The 22236-nt window shown below is 38.6% G+C and overlaps 5 protein-coding genes across 9 annotated transcripts in view; 2 read left to right on the top strand and 3 right to left on the bottom strand.

Moving 5' to 3' along the window:
* Positions 1-1168, top strand: part of syt7b (synaptotagmin VIIb) — a 100499-nt gene extending 99331 nt beyond the window's left edge. For both annotated transcript variants that reach the window (XM_071488620.1, XM_071488619.1), the window contains one exon: positions 694-1168. In XM_071488620.1, coding sequence (XP_071344721.1) covers positions 694-798 — 105 coding nt within the window. In that variant the 3' untranslated portion in view covers positions 799-1168. The remainder of the gene's footprint in view (positions 1-693) is intronic.
* Positions 1-22236, bottom strand: part of saa (serum amyloid A) — a 323028-nt gene that overhangs the window by 95454 nt on the left and 205338 nt on the right. The window contains exon 1 of one of the 3 annotated variants that reach the window (XM_071488635.1): positions 9603-9606. The exons of the other annotated variants lie outside the window; for them this stretch is intronic. The gene's annotated coding sequence lies outside the window, so the exon portion shown is untranslated. Of the gene's footprint in view, positions 1-9602; positions 9607-22236 lie in introns of those variants that run through there. 3 annotated transcript variants of the gene reach the window in all.
* Positions 7597-11268, bottom strand: sdhaf2 (succinate dehydrogenase complex assembly factor 2). Its single transcript, XM_071488631.1, has 4 exons — positions 11109-11268; positions 9830-10053; positions 9158-9267; positions 7597-8216 (listed from the first exon to the last, which is right to left on the bottom strand). The coding sequence occupies exons 1-4, from the start codon at positions 11133-11135 to the stop codon at positions 8086-8088; spliced, it is 492 nt and encodes a 163-aa protein (XP_071344732.1). The 5' UTR covers positions 11136-11268; the 3' UTR covers positions 7597-8085.
* LOC139627644 (cleavage and polyadenylation specificity factor subunit 7-like) lies at positions 11501-18547 on the top strand. Of its 2 annotated transcripts, none has more exons than XM_071488623.1 (9): positions 11501-12028; positions 13098-13301; positions 14164-14267; positions 14981-15126; positions 15221-15563; positions 15708-15811; positions 16255-16399; positions 16530-16744; positions 17745-18547. In XM_071488623.1, exons 1-8 carry the CDS (start codon positions 11945-11947, stop codon positions 16738-16740), a joined length of 1341 nt encoding a protein of 446 aa, XP_071344724.1. In that variant the 5' UTR covers positions 11501-11944; the 3' UTR covers positions 16741-16744; positions 17745-18547. The 2 variants fall into 2 exon arrangements, with proteins under 2 accessions (XP_071344724.1, XP_071344723.1); XM_071488622.1 differs by having other exon boundaries at positions 11503-12028; positions 18209-18547.
* polr2l (RNA polymerase II, I and III subunit L) lies at positions 18886-20340 on the bottom strand. Its single transcript, XM_071488637.1, has 3 exons — positions 20187-20340; positions 19583-19687; positions 18886-19168 (listed from the first exon to the last, which is right to left on the bottom strand). The coding sequence occupies exons 2-3, from the start codon at positions 19675-19677 to the stop codon at positions 19060-19062; spliced, it is 204 nt and encodes a 67-aa protein (XP_071344738.1). The 5' UTR covers positions 19678-19687; positions 20187-20340; the 3' UTR covers positions 18886-19059.

Genomic DNA, 22236 nt, shown 5'->3' with positions numbered 1-22236 from the left:
TGAAATATCAGTACTCAACTCAGCTCGAAATAGTCCTATGACCTTATGCATTCTGACCTTGTGACCTTGTCTGTTATAAATTCATAAATGTATCATTTCTTTCTACAATACTGGAAAGACCCCAAAGCTCAAATCAGACACAGTAAGAATCGCCTTTGAGCTATGCACTGCACAGATGAGCTACTGTACTCTCTGTCATTCATACACATCTACCATAATTGCAGGTGCTGTGCTTGTTGCCATCCTAACCACATATACCATCTGCCTACACACAGCAGTCATAATATGTTGCCTGTTTTATCACACTATAAATTACTTGAGACTGGCCTTAGGACACTAAAAACTCAAACAGTTTTCCTGGTGACGTGGAGATCTGGAGTTTCTTTTTACATGAGAATGACTTACATGCTCAGTAGTTGATCTTTATTAGTGTCAGCATTAGCCTTTCTCAGAGTATTTCAGCAAGTGAAATGTCCTCCTGTAATGGCTCTTCTTCAGCCCTGCATGAGTTAAATTCTGATTACAGTGGCAAGCTTAGTGGTGACAGCAGGGCTAGACCTAAGACTTACACTAAGCTTTTTTTTTTTTTTTTTTTACTTAATACCCCACTATGCTTTTTGGGAAGGCTTTTTACAAATAACATCAATCTGTGTGTGATATTACACTGAGTTACACTGACTCTCTTTCTCACAGATTTATCTTTCATGGAAGAGTGGCCCTGCAGAGGTAAAGCACTGGAAAGACATGATGGGTCATCCTCGTACTACCGTGGCCCAGTGGCACGCTCTCAAGGCCTGAGGGACCCAGCAACCAACCTGCCTACAGTGTTTCTCCCCACTGAATTCAGCATCAGCCGCTCAAGCCCCTGCCCTCAGCACATATCCCCTACTCCCTAACTGCAGCCTTGGGCTCCAGAAACTGTGTGTCATCTCTTTGTTCTCAGGCCTCTTTGATATCCCCTGCCCTCAGTCCTCGTGACACCATCCTTAAATTTCACCCTTGTCAAGCTCTGATTCCCACCTGACCTCTTCTCACCCCTTTGTCTGAACTTAGAATGTCTTTGATGTCTTTGCTCACTTCCTCCTTGTGCCCTCTTTTTGTGAGAGTCATTTTTTTCAATATATCCCTTTGTCTTTCCTCCGCCTTGTCAACCATTCTCAGTTTTTAACATCAGAGCAGTACCTCTTGCCACCCATCAGTGCAAACTACCAACCAAAAATGGATCAAACTAAGATTCCAACCGTCCTCTATGGCAGCAAGATGGGTTGCATTCAGACATGCACCTGAGTGTGAATGGCGCTGACCTGTGCCATCCATTTACCACCCACATCTGGTGTTGCAGTGAGGAATCTTCCACTCTGCTCCTCACCTCTTTGTTCAAGTCCTCTCCTGTTCCTGTCACTACTCCTCCATACCTTTAAAATGCCCGAAAAATCAGGAAGACCATCACAGGCAATGGAAGAGTGATGGCCTGTATTTAAAATGGAATTGGACTGGAACTGGACCCTGTCACTCAACTCATGTTTGATCTTTTTCACTTTTCACTCTTTCTCTGGCACCACTGTAATAATTCTCCCTTGGCTGGAAACCTTTGTCGTCTGTGCGTGCTGTGGGTGATGTGGTGTAACCCCAAATGAAGTTCTTCAACAAAAGAAAAAAAAAAAAAAAAAGATATGAACATGATAATTTAACACTGGCCCAGTAGGGCAAGTGTCAAAAAAAACATTCTTTCCTGTTTTCTTGGAAAAGAAATCCTGATGGACTGAAAAAAGAGTAAAGTGATTAATGTTGTGTTTTATTTTTTGGTTTTCAAAAGAACTTAAAGAATCAACCTGTTCTTCCAGACAGAAAATAAGCAAAAAGCCAGCTTCCATAAATGTGGAAGTGTGGGTTAATGGGCGTGTGCATGTGTGTTAGTGTTTGTGTGTGTGACTGAGGGAGTATTTTGGACTTGCAGAGCTAAATTAAAGATGTTGTTGAAAATAGCATTGCCCTTGATTATGAAGGTGAAAATAAGGTATTGTTTGTGTGTAGAAGTTAGCTGAAGACGTGGGGAGGTCACTTAAGTGAAAGAGTCAGTCCACCAAAAATTACAGACTTGCGGTATTTATTAATTCACACCTAGTGGTATCAAACCAGACAGATGGTTGTGGGTTTGATCCCCTGACATCACTACTGCCACCCCCAAATACAAAGGAGATCTCAAAGATTTCATTGTAGCCCTCACTGCATTTGAAATAGCTTTTGAAAAATTCAACAGCAGCTTGACTTTCCAGAAACAATGCTCTGGACAATCCACAAACCCGATATATTCAATCACTGAAAACAGTATCTAACCCGAGTAACCAGCGCCTATTTCAAAAGTACATTTTTTTAATTATTATTTGAGCACATGATTTATAAGGAAAAAGCTGACTTCAGAATTTTTTTTTCTGACGACTGATTCCAATGTTAAGCATGTACACTTGTTTTTTGTGAATTGAGTTGAAAATTTATGAATGCGGGCAGCAAATGACTTTATTAAGGTGATAATATGTTGAGAAATCAGATGTAGATGAAATAAGTCACTCAGTCTAAAGCACCATCCCTTATCACCCATTTCACAATGTGTCTGTGATCTGCATTAATCTGTGCACTACACCTGGAACATGAGCAGGCATTACACAACCCTTTTTTTCTTTTTTTCATTGTTACAGAGAACTATGAGTCAAAGGACGATTTTGGACCCAATTTTGTGTAGTTTTGGTGATTTTGAGTTAAATACAGGTCAGTCTTCCAGTTGTTAGCGTCACTGCCTGAAAGTGACCTCCCCATATAGACATGTGCTCAGAGGATGAATGGAAACAAATCAGAGTAATAATATCTGGGGGGGAAAGTCTTTCTACATTCCACTGTTCGTTTTTGTCTCCTGGGTGTGTGTATGTGTGTGTGTGTTTGCACTGTGGGTGAGTGTCAATATTTGATTTTCAGTTTGTGTGGTTGTGTTTACTGTGAGTCCCTCTGTGTGTATATCTGCACTGAGTTCTATTTTGCCAGTTTAATACAGAACAACATTGTTTACCGTTTTTATTCTGTATGAAACAATCCAGATGTACAAAGAAATATGTTTTTTTAAAAGTTGTCACTTCTTTGAGAATCACTGCACTTGTTGACGACGATGCTGGAACAAACCTCTCTTCATAGCAGGGTCATTATCCACGTGTGGTTCAGAAGGATGTTTGGTTTGGCAGCAGGAAAAATCTGTTATACATGAGCTCCGAGTGAAGGTCAAACGAAACCTGTCACAAACCAGCTTTACGCCACCCTAGATTAAACCTGTTTTCTTTCACCACCATACACCAGAGTTTGAGTTCAGACAGAAGCAGCTACCGACATTTTGTCCTTTCTGTCCTTCGTATCTGGTCCAACCTGATTCGCCAAGGCCAAAAAAATGAAGGGTGGCTCTCTAACATCACAGCTTACGTTCCCCCTAAACACCCCTGTTGTGCACACATGCTTTCTGGCACAAAGTGTTCTGTGTGTGCCTTATGAACCCCGTCACGCCTTGCTCTTCACCATATGTGCTCCCTCTCCAAGTGTCAGTGAGGGGGGAGGAAAAAAGGTGAGACAGGAGATAATCATCACCTCTCTGCATCACTGTTAGCTACATCTCAGGTCAGAGCAGAGCATCGGAGAATCCCAAAATAACCAGGAACACCGTCATCTGTCTGTTCTGATGGCCCTGTGTTAAACAAGGCATTATTTTGAGTGCTGCTGACAAAGCGTTACATTCCAAAGGCTTAGTGAAAGTCACTTCAAGCAATGCAACTTAAATATTGGTTAAATGTCAGTCAGGGTTTGGTATGTTTTAGTCTTAAGAAATGGAGCTAGACTCGTCTTTCTCCACTCCTCACTGGCCAAATACCACACACTGGTAAATTTTAGTCGACAACTTCGCATTTCTGATTTAGGGCATTCTGCTTGAGACAAGGAGAGGTTAACCAGCAACATTTTAATTTATATACTGTACAAATGATTGTGAAGTGTCCTGTATGAAAAAACAAAGAAAAAAAAATCATCCGTATTTACTGGGGTTGTTGATATCTGTCTGTACTTGGTATCACTCAGCCCCCTCTTTCACTCCCTTTTCTCTTTGTAGTCACACATCCGTGGGGTGCACAATGTTAAATATCAACCATTTATTTTTTTGAAATCTGTACAGTGTATATAAAAATATAAATGTGTATATAAAACAAAGATACTTCTGGTCTGGTATTGTTATGAATTTTTCAGAAGCTTGTTTTTTTTAATCAGTTCTTTAGGTCATATATGACCTAAAGGTATATGTATATGGTTATACATATGTACAACCACAAAATAGTTTATTTAAGAGTTGGTCTGCAGTGGAGAACTCACATCCTTTACTTTAAGTACAAGTACTTAATGTAAAAATGTTCCATTACAAGTCCTGCTCTTAAAATCCTGTTAAAGTATGATTACAAAACCATTAGCAGCTTAATATACTCAGTGTATCACAAGATGCAGATGCTAATAATAATAACAACGATAATAATACTGATGCAACAATATATAAGCAGCATACGGCTATAGCCTGGGGTAGAGCTACGTAGTTTTAACTACTCTGTATACACAGGTATTTTAGTTCAGTGATAACAAGCAGGGGCTGGGGCAACAAATGTTCTTCTAAACATTTGTATTCAGTTTTCAGGGTTTTCTCTAACCTTTTGTTTTTGGGAGAAATCACTCTTTAGTGGATCTCCTACAACCAGGGTGGGGTTGTAAGGGGTCACAAGCCAAAAAGGAAACTCAGGCTTCATCTTTAATAAACATGATATTTTATAAGCTTATGTTGTTATGTAAAATTTTATCCTGAAATGTTACTTATAATTACAGCTCACAAATAAATGTAGAGTAAATAGCGGAGTAGAAGTACAAGGCAACATAAAATTGAAATATTCATATTCATGCAACTAAAAAAAGTAGTTTACACCTTTACAGCTAAATGAGTTTAGGTGCAGTTTTCAGTGAAGTCACTCTAGGAAATTTCAGAGAGACTTGACACACTGTCAATCCCAGTTCAGTCTGATTTTGGGTGTTGATATCATGAGCTTCTTTTGCAGTGGAAATACACTGCCCCACTTACCCTCTATTTTCTTCTCTCAGGCAGAAATGGGACTTAGATTTTAAAGGGTAATTAACATGGATCTTTAGATTTGCTGCTGATCCCTAGAGTTAAGGAAATTGCCTGCTCTGCCTCCTACACATTACGCTTCACTGCATCTTCAACACAAGATAACATCTAAGAGGAAAACTGAGAGTGTATGTTATGTTGAGAAAGGTGCATGTTTAATTTAGTAACTCATCTAACACTTCCATCCACAACGTTAAATCTTGCAACCTTTCTTTCTTTCTTAACAGCAGCTTCCCTTTGCGCTCCTCTGATCGCGGCTCTCCAACAGACATGGGAAGACAAGATGAAGGCTATAGGGACACTGCTGGTGCTGCTGCTGGTGGTGGTGGTGGAGAGAGGAAACATAAGAACATGAGATTGAAATTCCAGGGGAGCAGAGGGTGACGGCAAGGCTGTGGATAAAACAGAGAACTGTCACGACACAGGAAGCAGCAGTGGAGGATGACAGGAGCGCTGGGCTACAGATAGGCTCAGTGGGTGTGCGTAGGCAACTGATGAATGCACACTTTAAACAAGCCTCAGAGCAATAAGGGCATGGATTGTGCTTCCCCAGTGTGTGGGATCCACAGGTGGCATCTTCTTCTTCTTCTTCTTTTTTTTTGTTAAAGGCAGGGAATTGTTAAAGTCAGCAATGGTCCACATTGAACCACTGTTAAATTGAATGTAGTACATAGTGCAGGATATTTACACATGCACAATTTGGTGGCAGAATTTGATTCAATTTTAAACCTTTAAATTCCCTGTTTATTTTCTGCATTAAGACTGGATTGGAAGAAAATGATGAAAAACAATGTAAAAACACTGTGCAGAAATATTAGCAGCAAAAGATACTTACATAATCAAATTCAAAAATACTCATTCTGCAAAAATGGCCCCAGTGGCTGATCTGTATTATTATATGTTACATCATTATACATAGTTAAAGTGGATGCATCAGTGTGTAAGCAGCATTTTACAGTTGTAGCTAGCTGAAGTGGAGCTGGTTGTAACTACTTTGTACACATTTGAGTATTTTTGAGCCAAGGGGTCAGGGACCCTCCACGGGGTAAACAAGAGAAATCTGAGGGGGTGTGAGATGATTAATGGACAAGGAAACAAGGAAAAAATAAATTCTATTAGCCAATGTGTTTGTATTCATGTTTTAGGCTTTCACCTGATCTTTGCTTTTTTGTAAAATATTGGATAAGAAAGAGAACAGTTTTTTGAAAACGTCTGTGTAGTGGCCCCAGCTGGACATTGCTTTTGTATTTTACCATGTTGTTTCATGTAAAATATTAAAACTAACTAGCTATAGCTGTCAGAAAGGCTAATGTAAAAACTATATGTATCATAAAAAAAGTGTGATATTTGTCTCTGAAATGTAATAGAACAAAAGAAAGAAAATGGAAATGCTCAAACAAAGTCCAAGCACCTCAAAATTATACTTAGTTACTTTCCACCACTGATTACGATATTTGGTGAGACAGATGGCAGAGGAGCAAAGCACACACAGAGGGGAACCCTTCTGACATCACCTCAGTCTATTTTAGGACAAGCTGACAACACAAAAAACTGAAGGCCTGGATTCTTACTCATCATATTTTCCATTTAAAGCGATGAAGAAGAACGTACACATCCCCATTTGTCTCATATCTGTAAGACTGCCTTGTTTGTGTAACACCTTGATGGTATATCATGTGTACATTATAATTCAGTGGGTGTACACAAGCAGGCTCGTCATCCAATTTAAGATTCTGTGCACATCTCCAGGCCAGGGGGCATTCCCCCTCCGCTCTCAGTACAAGGTTCCACTGAACTGACATGACACACAGCCTGGCAAGACACCTCCCCCATAATCAACACATACACTGATCCAGTGGTGGATGAGAAGAATACTGTACAACCTTGGCTGAGCAAGAATATATGTGGTTTATTTGGACGCTCGGCTTGAAAGAAATTTTCTGTGATGCTTTGTGTCATAAAAGCTGTAATAAAAACACACACTGCCAATTCCATGACTAGCATCACTGTCATCCTCCTCGAATGCAGTTATGTAGTAACAGGAAGGTGATTTTGCACCTCAATTTTCTTCATCTCTAACTCAGCACATTAAGTTTCTAGGCAGATAGCAAGTCAAATAAATACAGCCAGTGTGGACTGATATTTTCACATTGCATCCTGCATGAAAAATAAAAGTATGAGAAATATATGTGAATTACAGGTGACCCATTCAGCATGTGCTTCAATTAGAGTCACTGAAAATAATCTGCTGCCATCTGGTGTCTATTAGCACACACTGCAGGCAAAACATCCAGCGTTATGTAACAAATACAGTTCTCACTGTCAAACATGTCACCCTCTAGTCATGTGGTCCAATCCTGTGGTAAAAGATAACCATCAGGAAGAAACAACACAAGCAAGAAACATGAGAGGATCAACATTTATTAAATAACCCATGACGTCTGTAATAGGCACAGTGAAATCATTTTACAGATCAGCTAATGAAAGCTGGCTTATCAAGAATGCATCTCACATATTTGAGCAGTTTTAATTTATACTCAGTCTTAAATCACAAATTTACAATACAATTACTGCAAAATATTCAAAACACATTACTAATATTGTGGTGCATCAGTCTTTGTTTCATCCACAAACTTCCCTTGCATGTTCCACGAATCATCTTCTCCCTTTGATGACAAACATCTCTGGCTCTAACACTTCACTGAATCCGGTGGATAGTATTAGATAGTTATGTGTTCCAAATATTTTGCACCCCACAATATTTTGTACATTTTGCCGTGTATAGCTGGAGAAACACAGCTGACTTCTGGAGGATCTGGAGGGATATGACACTGATATTCACTCAGTGCCCCACCTTAAATGAGTCTCTGAGAAGGTCCAGAGGACCATACACCTCACTGGTTTTCTTTGTCCAGGTACTCCAGGCTGGGAGCATCCAACCTCTGTTCATGGTTGCGATTCTTTGTGAACTCCTTCAGCATATCCATGACCTCTCCTTTGTAAACCTCAGGGGTGGGCTGAGCCTCTGTAAGCAAAAAGGAGATCAAGTTTAATTACTTCCAAATATAATTTCCAAATTACCTTCTTCAATATCTTAATTGCCTGAGGCATCGTGAGGTTATAGATTCTTTATTTGATGCAAGAGGACTAATCACGAGACAGATAGTTGAAGAACATTGAGCACACAGAAGGGAGCACTTCTAACATCACCATGGTAGGCTGAGACAGACATAATGATATAATGCCCCTGATGATGATAAGAAGTAAAATGCACACAGTGATAGCATGGTTATTACTTGTTTCAGTAAAGTCAGACTGCCTGCAAAAGTTTGCTTTTTCCAGAGTAGTGCAACCAATTGGATGTGTTCATGCTGTTGTCACGCTGATTTTGGTTTTCAGCTGTTATGCACACTGAAACAGACACATAATTGCATCAAATTTGAAGAACAATAGAAGAATAAAATGGTCAGTTGTGTTGGTACAGCGAATGAGACCCCAGGGTGAAGTCAGAGTCAAAAGGAATAGTAAAAAAAAACAGAACTGAAGAAGAGCTTTTCATTATTTCAAATTTAGAAGGCACGAATGATTGCCAATCAAAAACATATAATATAATATAATATAATAGAATATAATATAATATATTGTAGCATTACAGACTGAATTTAAAATGACTATGTCTGATTCATTGTCACCGTTAACACAAAACAACAACTCAACGCAAACATTTGTTATTTGTACTTTGTATAAGCATTAATATTGCAAAGCTGAAATGTTTTTTTGTCATAAAATATTCAAATGTTTTGCAGTGGGAGAATCTAAATTCCCATCAGTGTCTGAAATGTCTTTTGATGGGAGTCTATCGGTTGCCAGCTTACTAACTTATGATTTGCTTTAATGTATTTTGTGTGTTGAACTGCATGAGACTGTAAAGGCAATCTCGTCAAAGAAGCATCACTGTTCTCTCACCTGTTGCCCAGTAGTAGATGTCCCAGTCATTGCTTGGTTCATTTATCAGTCTGTCATACTGCTGCAGCTGGTTCTCACTCATTGTGTTCAGGTACCGCTTTGCAAATAGGCTACAAGAGAAGAGGACAATTCATTTGAGTTTGAGCCTTTTCTCTAAATGGAAAGTCATAGTTACTGGTAATAATCTGAGCTGCTGAATGGAGTCCACACTAAGAATTAAATTAGAGGGGGGCAGCAGTGTGTAAAATTCTTCTGCAAAGAGCCTTAATAGCTGGTCCAGTTTACAACTTGCATACCTGCTCTTTAAGATGTGAAAGGAAAGGTTCACATGTATAAGTCTGTTCATATACATTCAAAGTGTTTATTTTAGTACTAATTTCATCTATGTGTTTCTAAAGACAGTGTTTCATGCTGAGTTTGGACTGAGGAATAACAATAAAAATTTTGTACTATTACACCTTAAATTTGTAAGACTCCTACCTGAATCTGCTAAAGTGTCACTTTGCAGCTCAGCTTAAGAATTCATTTTTTCATAGAAATGTCCCCAATATCTTTGCAGCCAGTTCGGATAGTAGGAACATTTATAGTGACCATAAGAAATGAATAAACAAGAAAAATCCCAGTATAGCTACATGACAGATAGATAGGACAAAAACACGACAGTTTAACTACCTGAGCAATATGCAGTTCTCCAACATGCCCCTCTTGCGACTCTCATAGAGAAGTCGGCGTCTCTTGATGTCAGTGGGCTCGCCTGGCTTCTCCTCCCAAGGCGGCAAAGGGATCTCAATCAGGTCACCCCTGGTGTCATCTGGCGCGTCTCCACGGTAACCACGGGTTGATACCAGCCCTGCAGCTGCTGGTCTCCATGCTGCTTGGCACACCCCTGTCACCAGCTGACAGGCAACAAAAACACAAGTTTGACCAAATACCTGTGCCTTGTGTTATATCATCCAGAACATGTGACAGGTCAAACACTTCACTGTGCAATCTGTTTCATATCTGCTGTAAAATGCAGTGCTGTTGTTGAGCTGAGAAATAGTATATCCCTCTGTTGTTGCTATCATCACATCAGATTGTCCCACAATAAAATTTATACCTATAAATGTCTCTGGTGCTTGTTCAGATATTAGCTCAACAGATATGTAGCTAGGTGCACGTCTGAATGGGGCCTTATATAGAATATACCACAGATCACTTTTTAGTCTCACATATTCAACTTTTATAAAGCTGGAATTAATTTTTTTTGTTTTAATTTTTAATCTTAAATCTGCCATTGTTATTATTGTTCTTTTTATTTATTTATTTATTTATTTATTTACTGTGACATAAAGGTGTGTGTGTGTGTGTGTGTGTATGTGTGTGTGTGTTTTCACAATAATAACATTTTTTTGTGACTTGGATGTATTAACTAGGCTAAAACACAGTGGAATAAAGAAGCAGTAAAAAAGTGGAAGCTGAAGGTTACGATATATTTGCAGTGCAGTGTAACAGCTGCCATGGGAATCAAATATAACTATTTGCTTCTTCCTTTACTTAATGCAGTTCACAGTGTTTACCATTAGACAAAGAACCCGAAAGTTTAGTTAGAAAACAAACATTAACATCAATACAGTCAAAGAGGAGAAAGGGGCAGAGGCGAATTGCATAATACCTATCTCACGCTGCCCTGTTGTACAACTGTCCTCAAGCGGCACACGCTGTCTGTATCTGGATTCATAAAGTTTACCGCTACAACATCAAAAGACTGAACAGAACAATAGCTGTTTTCAACATTAATAGATAGTCGGTACACCATATTAACACTTCACATCATATAATTTAACGTCAGGGCTTTTTTTTAAAAAAAAAAAAGTCCTGGTCTAACGACGTCTAACGTTACGGCGGCTTCAGCGTTCACACTTCAACCAACAAATGTACAAATAAATGTAAGGTTTACTCGATAACTCACTCTTCTCGCAACGACAGACGACAGCATTTTAATGCTCCTTCTTCTGCGACGTAGAGACAAGTGGATGAACTGGACCTCCGCTGTGGATGTTGAAACCAGTGTCTGAATGTCAGACACACAACAGAGGAATTATACAAGCAGCTTTTACGTCAGGGGAAACTTAGGCGGGGACGACTCGAGGCTGTGCACACATTACGCCATATTGCTAAGGTGTCAATAATGTTTAGTTACGGGAAAACATAATTGGTGTCGAATTGGCAGACTTAAGGGTTATCGCTTCATTTGTGTATTTTTACTTATCTAACATAATCAATATAACGATTAAATTCATCCCTCTTACCGTCAGAATTTAAATTGGCTTGACAATAGGAACCAAATAATGATGTTGTTGTCAACCGGATCAATCGCCTTGACGCACTTACATGTTGACTAGCAACAGTAGCATTAGCTGTTCAGAGAGCGATTCCTCACTAGTGTGACACTACTTGTCTGTGCACTTATACCGAAAGTACCGTGCGTGTATTTTCAAACTTTTCATTAAAAATATAATTTCCTATGTGCGCTTTTCGTATTTTCGGGTTGTCGTAATATATATATTTTTTTATATTTTTATGTTTTTCGGACTCGAGAGCAGCGTTAGCTAACTGTTAGAATGCAAGAAACGGTAAAAGGGCGTAACGTTAACAACGATTACTGAATGTTGGCGGTGCACCTGTTGTCAGCATGTACGGATAATTTGAAGCCGAGGTGCACATGAGAACTACTCTGAAAACAAACAAACAAAAGACTGAAGTAGCTGCAGTGCCATCAATCAGAAAATCTTTTAGGCCCACGGGATGGCTGCAGCAGGAGCCGCAGCCGGACCAAGCACTTCCAAGGATTTCATTGATGTTTACAGTGATCTGAATCCAAACGAGGAGGTGAGGCCAATGTTTGTATGTTTTTTTTTAAATCTCAGCAAAATGCACTAGTAAGAGCAGCAGAGCAGTGTAGACCTCGTTTTAGTGGAGTTTTAATGCGGTATTCGGTACCTGTGTGAACTCAGATATTTAGAGTTTCAGTCTTTTTATTGTTTGGGGGCATACGTTTTCGCATCTTTATTTGGAGAAAGTTAAGATGCATCTGCATCAAACATTTTTTACATTGGACACAGAGAAAGTATTTGTTATCAAAATAAAACTGCAGTCCAGGTCGCCTTATTCGGCCATTCATAGCCTCAGGTAAAAAATCACTGAAGTCCATTTAAAGTTGTGCTGCCATACACTCAATTATCAGTTTATTAGGAACACCTAGCTAAAATGAATGCAGTCTAATACAACAGCCTTGCGATAACCCACCTTCATGGAGATTATAATGTTGAGGGTTTTTTTTTTTTTTTTGAAACTGTTAAAGAGGTGTTGATTGAACCATATGATAATTTTGAAGGATGTAACACATGTCAACACAACAGTTCAAAAGCACCACAAATTTCAGCCTCTAAAATGATCATACAGTTGAATCAGCACTTCTACACAGTTTCAACAAAACTGAACATTGAAATCCTCATAAAGAAGGAGTTGTTGCAGGACTGTTGGATAACACTGTATTCGTTCAGCTAGGTGTTTCTAATTAACTGACAACTGAGTGTGTGTTAACATTGTGTAGCCCTGCAGTCCATTGAGTTTGGTCAGGTTAGATTACTTTCATCCAGTAAGCAGCCTATTCATACACATTATATATGTCTGGTCTCTGTCATCAACTTGACTCTTTACAGGTAAATACACTGGATCAAGTCAATATTATTTTTTATTTTATTTTATTTTTTGACTCTATGTTCTGCCAAAATGTCTGTAGTACAGGCCAGTCCCAGAAAATATGGAAATGACCCCCTGTTGGTCTACGCTCCCTCCAGCTGACCCCTAGAATTTGTATTTCTTCTGATAGTGTTTTATTCATTGATACTCTGCACACTGAGATACAAAGGACCTTGTTATTTTCTATCATGCACAGGATTTGAACAGAATTGCTGAAGCAAATGAACTTTTTGATGCTGTTCTGACTGGCTCAGTTGATCAGGAGAAGAAAATTACTACTAAAGTGCCCACTTCTAAGGAGAAACCAGCTAAAGAGGAAGCTATATCAACAGCAGTGAAAACCCAGAAAGGAGGGAATTCACTGAGGAAACTATCGTTATATATAGGAAATTTCCCCTGGGTGAGTAAAGCTCACTCTGTGGTAATGTTGATTACATTTGTATTGTATTGTCCAGTGCCATTTTGGTTGTTTTGTCCATATGGGTAAGTAGAACATTGTCTATATCTAACAGTACAGAGAAATAAATTCCCCTGTCCCTATCCCTTATTATGAAAACTTAAAATGAGCAGTACTGGGATGCAACATAGGCAGATGGACTTTTAAAGCATTTTAAGCATCTAGCATTTTCAAAATTTCCATTTCTATGTCGAGTCTCTTTTCAGGAATTATGGTGTAATGCCAAGTCAAATAAAACATTGTAGCAGACTTGCCATTAGTTTATAAAATTGGTATTGTTTTAGCATGTTGTCATTTTTCACAACACATAAATTCTTAAACATTTTCAATGTCTCCAAAGGGGCATCTCTTTACACCATTCACGTTCTTTGATGTGCAGAAGAGGCAACATTCAGTTGTCAGTTTATAGGGTGGACCTAGCTAAAATGAATTCAGTTTAATACAACAGTCCTGCAATAAAAAGGGTCAGCAAAAATAAAATTCATGCTCATTCAGGGGCCTGTCTCAAGTTAACCAGATATGTAGATAAACTTTAGCATTGTCCTCTAGAATCCCTGTTAATACAACCTGGCAAACTGACATGTAGCCAAAGATTAAAGGAAAACTAATGATAGGCTTAACACACAGTTTTATCCTCATAAACAGGAAAGGGCTCACCCAGCCAGTGCTACATATGAGCCTGACTCTGTCAATCAGCTCAATTTCTGTTTCTGTAATGGTTTTACTGTTCATCAGGATCACAAGTAACTGTCTACTCTCCTGTTATTTTCTCATCCTCTTTTTCCACCTCTGCAAATACTTGCAGTGGACATCTGACAAGGACCTGACATGCATGGTCCAAACGTTGGGTGTGAAGGATGTCAAAGAGATCAAATTCGCTGAAAACAGAGTTAATGGCCAGTCAAGAGGGTGAGTGGTTGCAGATGTAGTTTTTATAACATATAAATAAAGCAAGACTAGGTCAAAACCTAGTACATGGCTGGTCCACGTATGGTTGGTGGTGTTTCTGTTGTTTATATGATATTCAGATCTGCTGGTTTCTTTAGCTTAGCAGTTAGAATTGGCCTCTCTCTCTCCCTCCCAGTCTTCTACTATCTCTTGCTTGGTGTGTCTTATGTTTAGTTTTCCTCTGCTTCCTTTAGTAATAATGGTGCATGTGATGAACTAATGTAAGTAGTGAGGCAAGGCTCAGTGCTACTCCATTTCCTCAAAGCTCCCAAGCAGCTAGGAAACCAGAGCAGCAAGGTGATTGCCTGTAACAAGAGAAGAAGCCCTAAGCCCCCTGTTGGCACCTACACATGTTCAAGCTATATACAAAGTTTATAGCTAGTCTTGTTTGAAAAAAAAGTCTCTAAATGTAGCAACAAATGTGCTAAGTTGGCAACATTGAAGGCTGCACATAGAAACCATTAATAGAAACTGTTTGAGTGAGTGATTATACTCGAGTTGTCATAAATCGAGTTTTCCCATTGGCTGTTACAATTTCAAAATGAATTGGCCCAGTCAGTTTCACTCAAACATTTGGATCATAGGGCTGGTTCCACTGTTGTGGTCCAGAAATCATAAGAAAGCATATTCTTTGGTAGCCATACATGTGTTGTTTCTTCTACTCTGTAATACAGCTATGCAGAAGTGGTGGTGACCACAGAAGAGTCTTTAAAACTGTTGTTGGAAAAAATACCCCAATGTGAGCTCAATGGAGAAAGGGTTGACTGTCGCTTTGCTACTCGCCAGAACCTCACCGTGTTTGAGGAAATAGCAAATAAACGTAAGAGCACAGCAATTTTAAAACTATTGAATTTACTGACATTATTTAATACAATTTATGACTATCATTGACAAAAATAATGTGTTCTCTACAGGTATACCCCTGCGTGTTACGCCCAAAGATTCCAAGGACTCAGAATCTTCAGATAAGATTCCCTCATTATTATCACAGGAGCCCAGCCCTCCCCCTATACCTCCACTTCTTACATCACGTCCACTTGGAAACAGGTTTCCCTCATTACCCAGCCCTTTGCTTGGTCAGCCACCTCCTCCTTTCTCACATATGTCTACAAACATCCCTCCGCCCCTGCCACCCCCTTTATTCCCCCCTCATCCAGCCCACGGTTCCATCCAACCGTCTCCTAGTCTACATATAAATCCAGCATTCTTCTCCTCGGCACAAGATGGGCACAGCAGCAAAGCTTACAGCCAACAAAAGTGAGAGAACATACTGCTTTAAAGCTATTAGCTATTGCAAACCAGACGCAGTGATATGGCCGCAATTATTTTAGCAATAACTTGCGGTGGTTAAATTATTACATAATAGCCAGCCAGTGTGACAACTATCTGTGTATTTTTCAGACACACACTTCAAAGTACAGGTGGAGATTATGAAGAGCTAATGAACAGAAATAGAGCTGTTGCCAGCAGTGCCATCTCCAAGGCTGTATCTGGAGCAACAGCTGGTAAGTATTGCCGATCAGATTTTGTGAAGTGGAAGAAAGAACACTGAATTTAATAAGCCATGTGGGGAAAGGACTGGTCCCCACTTATGACTGGCGGCCATACGGAAAAAATCAAAACAAACAGCTGTTCCTCACCCCTCTGACGGTGGAATTGGACAGTAAAGAGATTTTTTGGTATTTTGTTGTTATAGAAAATATAAAAGTTTCTTTAAACACAATACTTTATAATGACAAAGCAGACTTTTTCATTTTTTTTTAATGTATTGATTACAAAATACTGTACTCAGACAAATGGAATATTTTGCCTAACTTTACTGTATGTGGGTGTTAATGTCATCTATTTTTTAGAACTTTATATTAACCATAGCCCTAGCAGCTTTTAAGTGCTTAAATGCTTAAAAGCAAATGTCACTCATATCTAATCTCTTCAATTTCTAATGCAGGAGACTTGCGGGTAGCAATGGAAACTCTATTAACTGCCATAGCTATCATTAAGCAGTCCAGGGTGTATGGAGATGAACGTTGTCAAGCCCTGGTCACATCACTCAAAGACTGTTTAGTTTCTATCCAGGGCAACTATGGCTACAGGTTTGTAAAATTCTGCCTCAGGGCTCTAAGACATGATGCATTTTGTTGTTTAAACATAAACTGAAGCCGAGGATGGAACTGTCATAAGCTTTCTTAGATCACACGAATACACATTTCTTTATATGAATAGCCGTCGTTCTGGGGACAAAGAAAGAGACCGTGACAGGGGTCGTGACAGGAAGCGAGAGCGTGATAGAGAACGGGACCAAGAAGATTCCTCTGATTGGGATGGTGCAGGAATGTCTCGAAGACACAGAGATCATTCCTGGAGTGGAGAGAGAGACAAGGAGCGCTCACGGGAAAGGGAACGGCACAGAGATCACAGAGACCGATACCGCTGACTTGGTAAGCTTATCTCTTCTTGATTTATAGAATTTTACTTTTTCAGCCATCAGACCTTTTCATTATTTGTCTAGTGTTTTATATCAGTTCCACTAATGTGTTTCGTATTACATTATACTGAGCTTCTGTGTTGAAGTACAGTGAGACTACAATAGAAGAGACAAATTCCAAAATATGATGGGAATTTAATATGATAGAGCCATACAGGAGTGTTGGTTAGTGTCTCTCACACAACACCCTTTAGCTTTCTTGCTTAGTGAACCCAATAATGAAAAAGTATTACAATTGAATATGGTAATAACACTTGTTGAGGAACTATTTACAGATTTTGTATCTTAAGCAAAGGTCAAAACCCTCTGGACTCCAGTTATGCACTAGGTAGCCCTATAGCTTTTAGTGAAATAACAGCTTATTGCTCAAAGTAATTTGCACCATTCAAATGGAATAAACTTTAAAGAACTTTTAAACTTGAAAGTCTCATCCAATTAGTTGCATTTAAACTTTTTGACCTTTTAAGAGATGTGTGTAATTGCTTATTGATGCTGTCTGTGTGACTGGCTGTAGTTTATTGTGTCTTTCCGCTATTCTCTTTCTTCTGCTGTACTCGGGTGTCTCTTGCAAAACAGAATAAATACATACATAAATACATAAAGATTAAACACACATGACACAAAACTTGCTTCCTATTTTATTAAGTTGGTGCATTGGAAAATTGTGAAAACGGGGGAATATGGCTGGTAACAATTTTAAAAGTAGTTAAAGTTATCTTACAATTGTGGTTGTATGCATTTAAATTTTTGCTTCAGGGCTCAGCTTCATTATGGATGCTGTTTTAGTCATGTGATTGATTTCAATAAAAGATCCTGTATTTCTCCCTATATTTATTCACATGGCAATTTATACATTTACTAAGTTTTAAGCTGTATTGGATAAATTATTAAAAAAAACATACAGACCTGTGGTTTCTTGTCCTATTTTAACACATCCAAAACTTCTTTGACAGATTACAGCTCAAGTGAAGGTCAGTAAATTAGTTATTGTTAGTACAAAGTTATTACTGCGGAATGAACTGTTTAAAGTCTGCAACCCATTATGTCATCAGACTCTTAATGCATCATCTTCACCATCACATTTTTCTTTCTCAGTATGTGTCTATGAGTAGACCAAGTAAGCTATAACTCCATAGCATAGACTACCGGTATATATAGTGAGGTGGAGCACAAACAGAATTGAAGTGTGATATGTGTAAGAAAGCATTTCATTCAATACAAAGGTTTATTGCATAAAACACCTCAGATGTATTTATGAATCACAGCAGTTGGCATAAAAATGCCACTAATCCTGTAGTTTTAAGGAGAATTAACACACATCCTCTCAGAGCCTCTTGCTACATTAAACTGTTGGCCAAGAACAGTTCACATTGATCTCAATGTGGCTTTAAAAAAGTGTTGTTCCTTTTCTCCCCAGACTGCTCAAGTCTCTTCAAGTGTGAAGAGAGCAAAGACAGGACTTATGTGTTTCTGCATCAAGTTGTATAAAAATCTGGAGGAATCTAAGGTGAGACTGAAAATGTATCTCAAAAAGTCGAAAGTGTACTACTTTTGTTTTCCAATCATCTGTACATACTGGGACTTTTTCCTGTTTTAAGAAAAAAAATGTGGTCGTAGATTTGTTGCTGAGACATCAGACCTCAATGCTTGCATGCAAAGGAACACCTCTTAATAACTTCTGTAATACAGTGTTATGTTTTCATCACTTTCTTTTGTATTAAACTTACAAATTAAAGAACATTTCCTGAAAATATAATTTCAGTGTTTCATTTCCTCAGGCCTTTAAGTCATATTACATGTGCTCATTGAAGACCACAAAGATCATCTAGTAATTATATTTTCTATATTTGTATGTTCATGTACTGTTAAGAAATTAAAAATGGTATTTGACCTTTTAATATTAATCAAGACAGTGATTCATGTGCATTGCAAAACAATGTTTGATTAATCAGTTTTCCAATGGGCTGATATGGGTGTCTTTTTTATGTAGCATCCAGTCATTTTCTCCAATATTTTAGGTGCGTCTTTGCTGAAATGTACACTGATACAGCACAAGCATGAGAACTAGATAAGTCAGTAACACAGGTAACTAAATCATTTATAAACAGCTTTATTTAGAAAAAAAATGCATCATCAAATAGGTGCAAACATTAATGTTTCAAAAGTCTTCACTGTCATCACCATGTTGTCACACACCAACATAACATGAATCTGTCCACACCACAGCCCCACAAAGTCCATGCAGTTCTCAGAGGTAGCCAGTTACAATCACTTCTCCAGTGGTGCATAATTCAACAATTTCTCAATAAGATCCACATGAGAAAGCAGCATCCTCCTACAGCAGTATCTCTTCAGGCCAAGGGCATCAAGTGCATCACTTAAGAGGGAGAGAGGAGGTAAAGTCAGTCCTAATGCGTGGCATACTGATTGAAGACCTAAAGTACATTGACATTACTGCAGCGCTAGATGGTTAAATGGCCTGGGGTAATTGCTATTGTTCAATCCATCATTACATCCTGGGTCTGACTGTAGACAGCTCAAAAGCTTGGAGGAAATGAGCATACTCTGTAACAACTGAATAGGCTAAATGTTTTAGATATGCAGCATATTGTATTATGACTAAGAGAAAATTCTTCTGGCACAGCTGCTCCCTTCCAAAGACGCATATGTAAATAGTCTGTTTGACTTGAGCCTTATTCACGATTTAACCGATACACTACCAGTAACCACAACTACTAACGAAACTAGTAGGGTATAGTGCAATGGCAGAAACCTGCGAGTATTAACTTACCCCTCAGTATACTCGGCTTGGAGTAGGCCGAGGTATGCCTCCCACTTGTTACCCACGATCTTCCCACATGTGAAGCACCGGACAGGGATGATCATTGTTGATCACCTGAGACAGAGGCACACCACCCTGTTAGAGTCAATGCCTAGGAGTGAAATGTCACGCCAGTAAGGTAACTATCTAGCACGCCTCAATTTGCTGGTTAATGGTAACGAAACCTCTTTTTCACACGAGTACCGTTTTTGAGAGCATTGATTTGTTTAGACAGTTTGCAAACAACACTAATGATTTAGTTGTAAGACGACTGCATGTTTTAGCTGTGCTGTGTCGGAAAGCTAACTTCAGATTCAGTTTAACAAAGGCTCTAATTACAAAACTGGCTTTAATGGGCGCGTTTTCATTAAAAGGGTTAACACAAAATAAGCCTTAAACCACGGTAACCTCTGAGCTTAGAGGCTCACGGTTTGAGTTAGCCCACAGACTGTAGCCACGCGTTTAGCATAACAGTATAGCTATATAGCTATTGTTAGCCGCTAGTAACGTGTTGACACAGTCATTTACCAGTCAGAAGACGAAATCGCAAAAATGTCACATACTGTCTACTCACCGTCACAAAGCTAGTCACCCAAAGCTTAAAACTGCTATGTTATTCAGAGACAAATTAGCAACGACAAAGTGATGGCGCCTTCCCTCGTTCGCCCCGGCTGCAACACCAGTAAGAGGACTTCCGGCGCGTATCCTTCAAAATTAAAGCACAACTTCCTCAAATGTTTACGGATAAACGAGCAATTTATTAGACACAACTCCGTTGATATAAATGGGATGGACAAAGTATTTGAAACATCTAGCACCACAAAAAAATGCATCCTCCAAAATGACCATGACGTTGACTGAACACCGACCATTCTGTGCAATGATGTTTTCACTGTTTGGGTGAGCAGACATCAGAGCAGCAGGAGCGGGCACGGTAGCCTACAGACTGACTGTGCATACTTTTTAACATCTCCCAGACTCACCTTAGTCTTACTGCACCTGTCACAGCATATATCTTTATGATTTATTTGTTTATTCTTTTGACAACCACAACAAACTCCCAGCATAGTTCACACTGCTTCCACCTGATTAGAGGTCTAATCAGTCATCGCTCTCGGTAGAGCACAGTAGAGCTGACTGATAAGGGCTTTTGTAGGCCGGTGTAGATATTGATCACTGAGAATAAAAATAACCATATAACAATGATCAATCTTTTTATCTTTACACAAACACGTGAATATATTTAGTTAGTATGCTTCACATGTGGTTATTAATAAGTGACTAGACATGCTATGGCAGCTGCAAGGTATTTCACAGCAGCATTTTGTTGTCAAAGATAATGGAATACACTAGTTCACACCCTGAATATATTATTATATTTCTGTTGCTGTTGTCAAATTCAAAGTCTGTATCTCCAAATTGTTAGCCTTTGAGCACACACACAAAAAAAAATTAAGAATTGTGTTGTTTTTTTGTTTTTGTTTGTTTGTTTTTGTTTCTTCTGGTCATGTAACTCCAAAACTTAAAGAATCTTTAAAGTCTTTAAAATTTGAAACTGATAACTAAACCACTAAATCTAAAAGTTTTAAAGATTGTCTTCTAGCAGCAGCAACATGACATTGCTCTGTATTTCAAAATTCGAAATGTAGATCAGAACAAAAGCTTTCAACAGAAATCACTGTACAGAAAATAAGCCACATATGGGGTGCAAAGATTTTGTAGGGTATATAGTGCCTATTATTGATAGTGCAATAGTCTTCATATATTTTTTAATTTTTTTATACTTGGAAGATGGGGGGTTACATTATCATTATCATTTTTATTATATTCTGTAAATGTGAAATGGTGCACTGCAACATAACAATTTCCGTGAGGGATTAATAAAGTATTTCTGATTCTTATTCTGAATTACACAAACTCAAATGAATGATCCGTTTAACTGAAAGACAATTTTACCTTTAGTTGATCCATAGAGCTGCTTGCAGCTTTCTGCAAATCTGATCACTAATTCTGAATAACTTTAAATAAAGAATGCAATTATTATCAAAGAAATACTCACTTGGGCTGGTTCACTGCCTTTAATAAAGGTTGGATTACAACCTCTTTCTTTTACATTTAGGAGTCTGGGGGCTTAGGAGAGTGTGCATAAGGAAAATATGTTAGAAATATATCAAAAATATATCATAACCATCCTTATCTTCATTACAGTCTCCATGAAACACATCATCATTACCCTCATCATCTGTAACATCTCCGTCATTGCCATCACTAACATTATACATCATAATCACCAACAACAGTATGACATCATCAATTATGTAATTTAACTTGCTACAGCACATGTGCTAAATGATGAGTCCTATCTGAATTATTGCATTTATACGCTGTTGAATTTATGAAAATAGGATTTTTCTTCTTTTTTTTTTTTTTTTTGGTACACTGTATTGTACAATGTAAGGTGAAGTTTGTTTTGGTGTTGGCATACTAACTTTTGGATGTGGTTCAGGTGTTAACTGTGGTGAATGTGGTATGTTCTTACAATATATGTGGTCAGTAAGGCATTCATACATACCCTTACAACTAAAATCAAGTAATGGTTTGTGTCAGAACTGTCTCTTTGCTAT

This window comes from Trachinotus anak, unplaced genomic scaffold (assembly GCF_046630095.1).
Source record: "Trachinotus anak isolate AG129_WGS33_773 ecotype Australia unplaced genomic scaffold, CSIRO_AGI_Tana_v1 ptg000011l, whole genome shotgun sequence".
Taxonomy (NCBI): domain Eukaryota; kingdom Metazoa; phylum Chordata; class Actinopteri; order Carangiformes; family Carangidae; genus Trachinotus; species Trachinotus anak.
The sequence above is the reverse complement of the archived record's forward strand: the minus strand, read 5'-3'. Positions and strand labels throughout refer to the sequence as shown.

What these genes read in the sequence shown, in the direction of transcription:
- sdhaf2 (XM_071488631.1), bottom strand. Translation starts at nt 11,135, where the DNA reads ATGCTGTCGTCTGTCGTTGCGAGAAGA. An exon ending in GAGAACTGCATATTGCTCAG is followed by an intron (nt 9,268 to 9,829) that starts GTAGTTAAACTG and finishes CTTCTCTTGTAG; the next exon opens with CCTATTTGCAAAGCGGTACC. An exon ending in CATCTACTACTGGGCAACAG is followed by an intron (nt 8,217 to 9,157) that starts GTGAGAGAACAG and finishes TTTTGCTTACAG; the next exon opens with AGGCTCAGCCCACCCCTGAG.
- LOC139627644 (XM_071488623.1), top strand. Translation starts at nt 11,945, where the DNA reads ATGGCTGCAGCAGGAGCCGCAGCCGGACCAAGCACTTCCAAGGATTTC. An exon ending in ATCTGAATCCAAACGAGGAG is followed by an intron (nt 12,029 to 13,097) that starts GTGAGGCCAATG and finishes TATCATGCACAG; the next exon opens with GATTTGAACAGAATTGCTGA. An exon ending in GTTAATGGCCAGTCAAGAGG is followed by an intron (nt 14,268 to 14,980) that starts GTGAGTGGTTGC and finishes TCTGTAATACAG; the next exon opens with CTATGCAGAAGTGGTGGTGA.
- polr2l (XM_071488637.1), bottom strand. Translation starts at nt 19,677, where the DNA reads ATGATCATCCCTGTCCGGTGCTTCACATGTGGGAAGATCGTGGGTAAC. An exon ending in CAAGCCGAGTATACTGAGGG is followed by an intron (nt 19,169 to 19,582) that starts GTAAGTTAATAC and finishes CTCCCTCTTAAG; the next exon opens with TGATGCACTTGATGCCCTTG.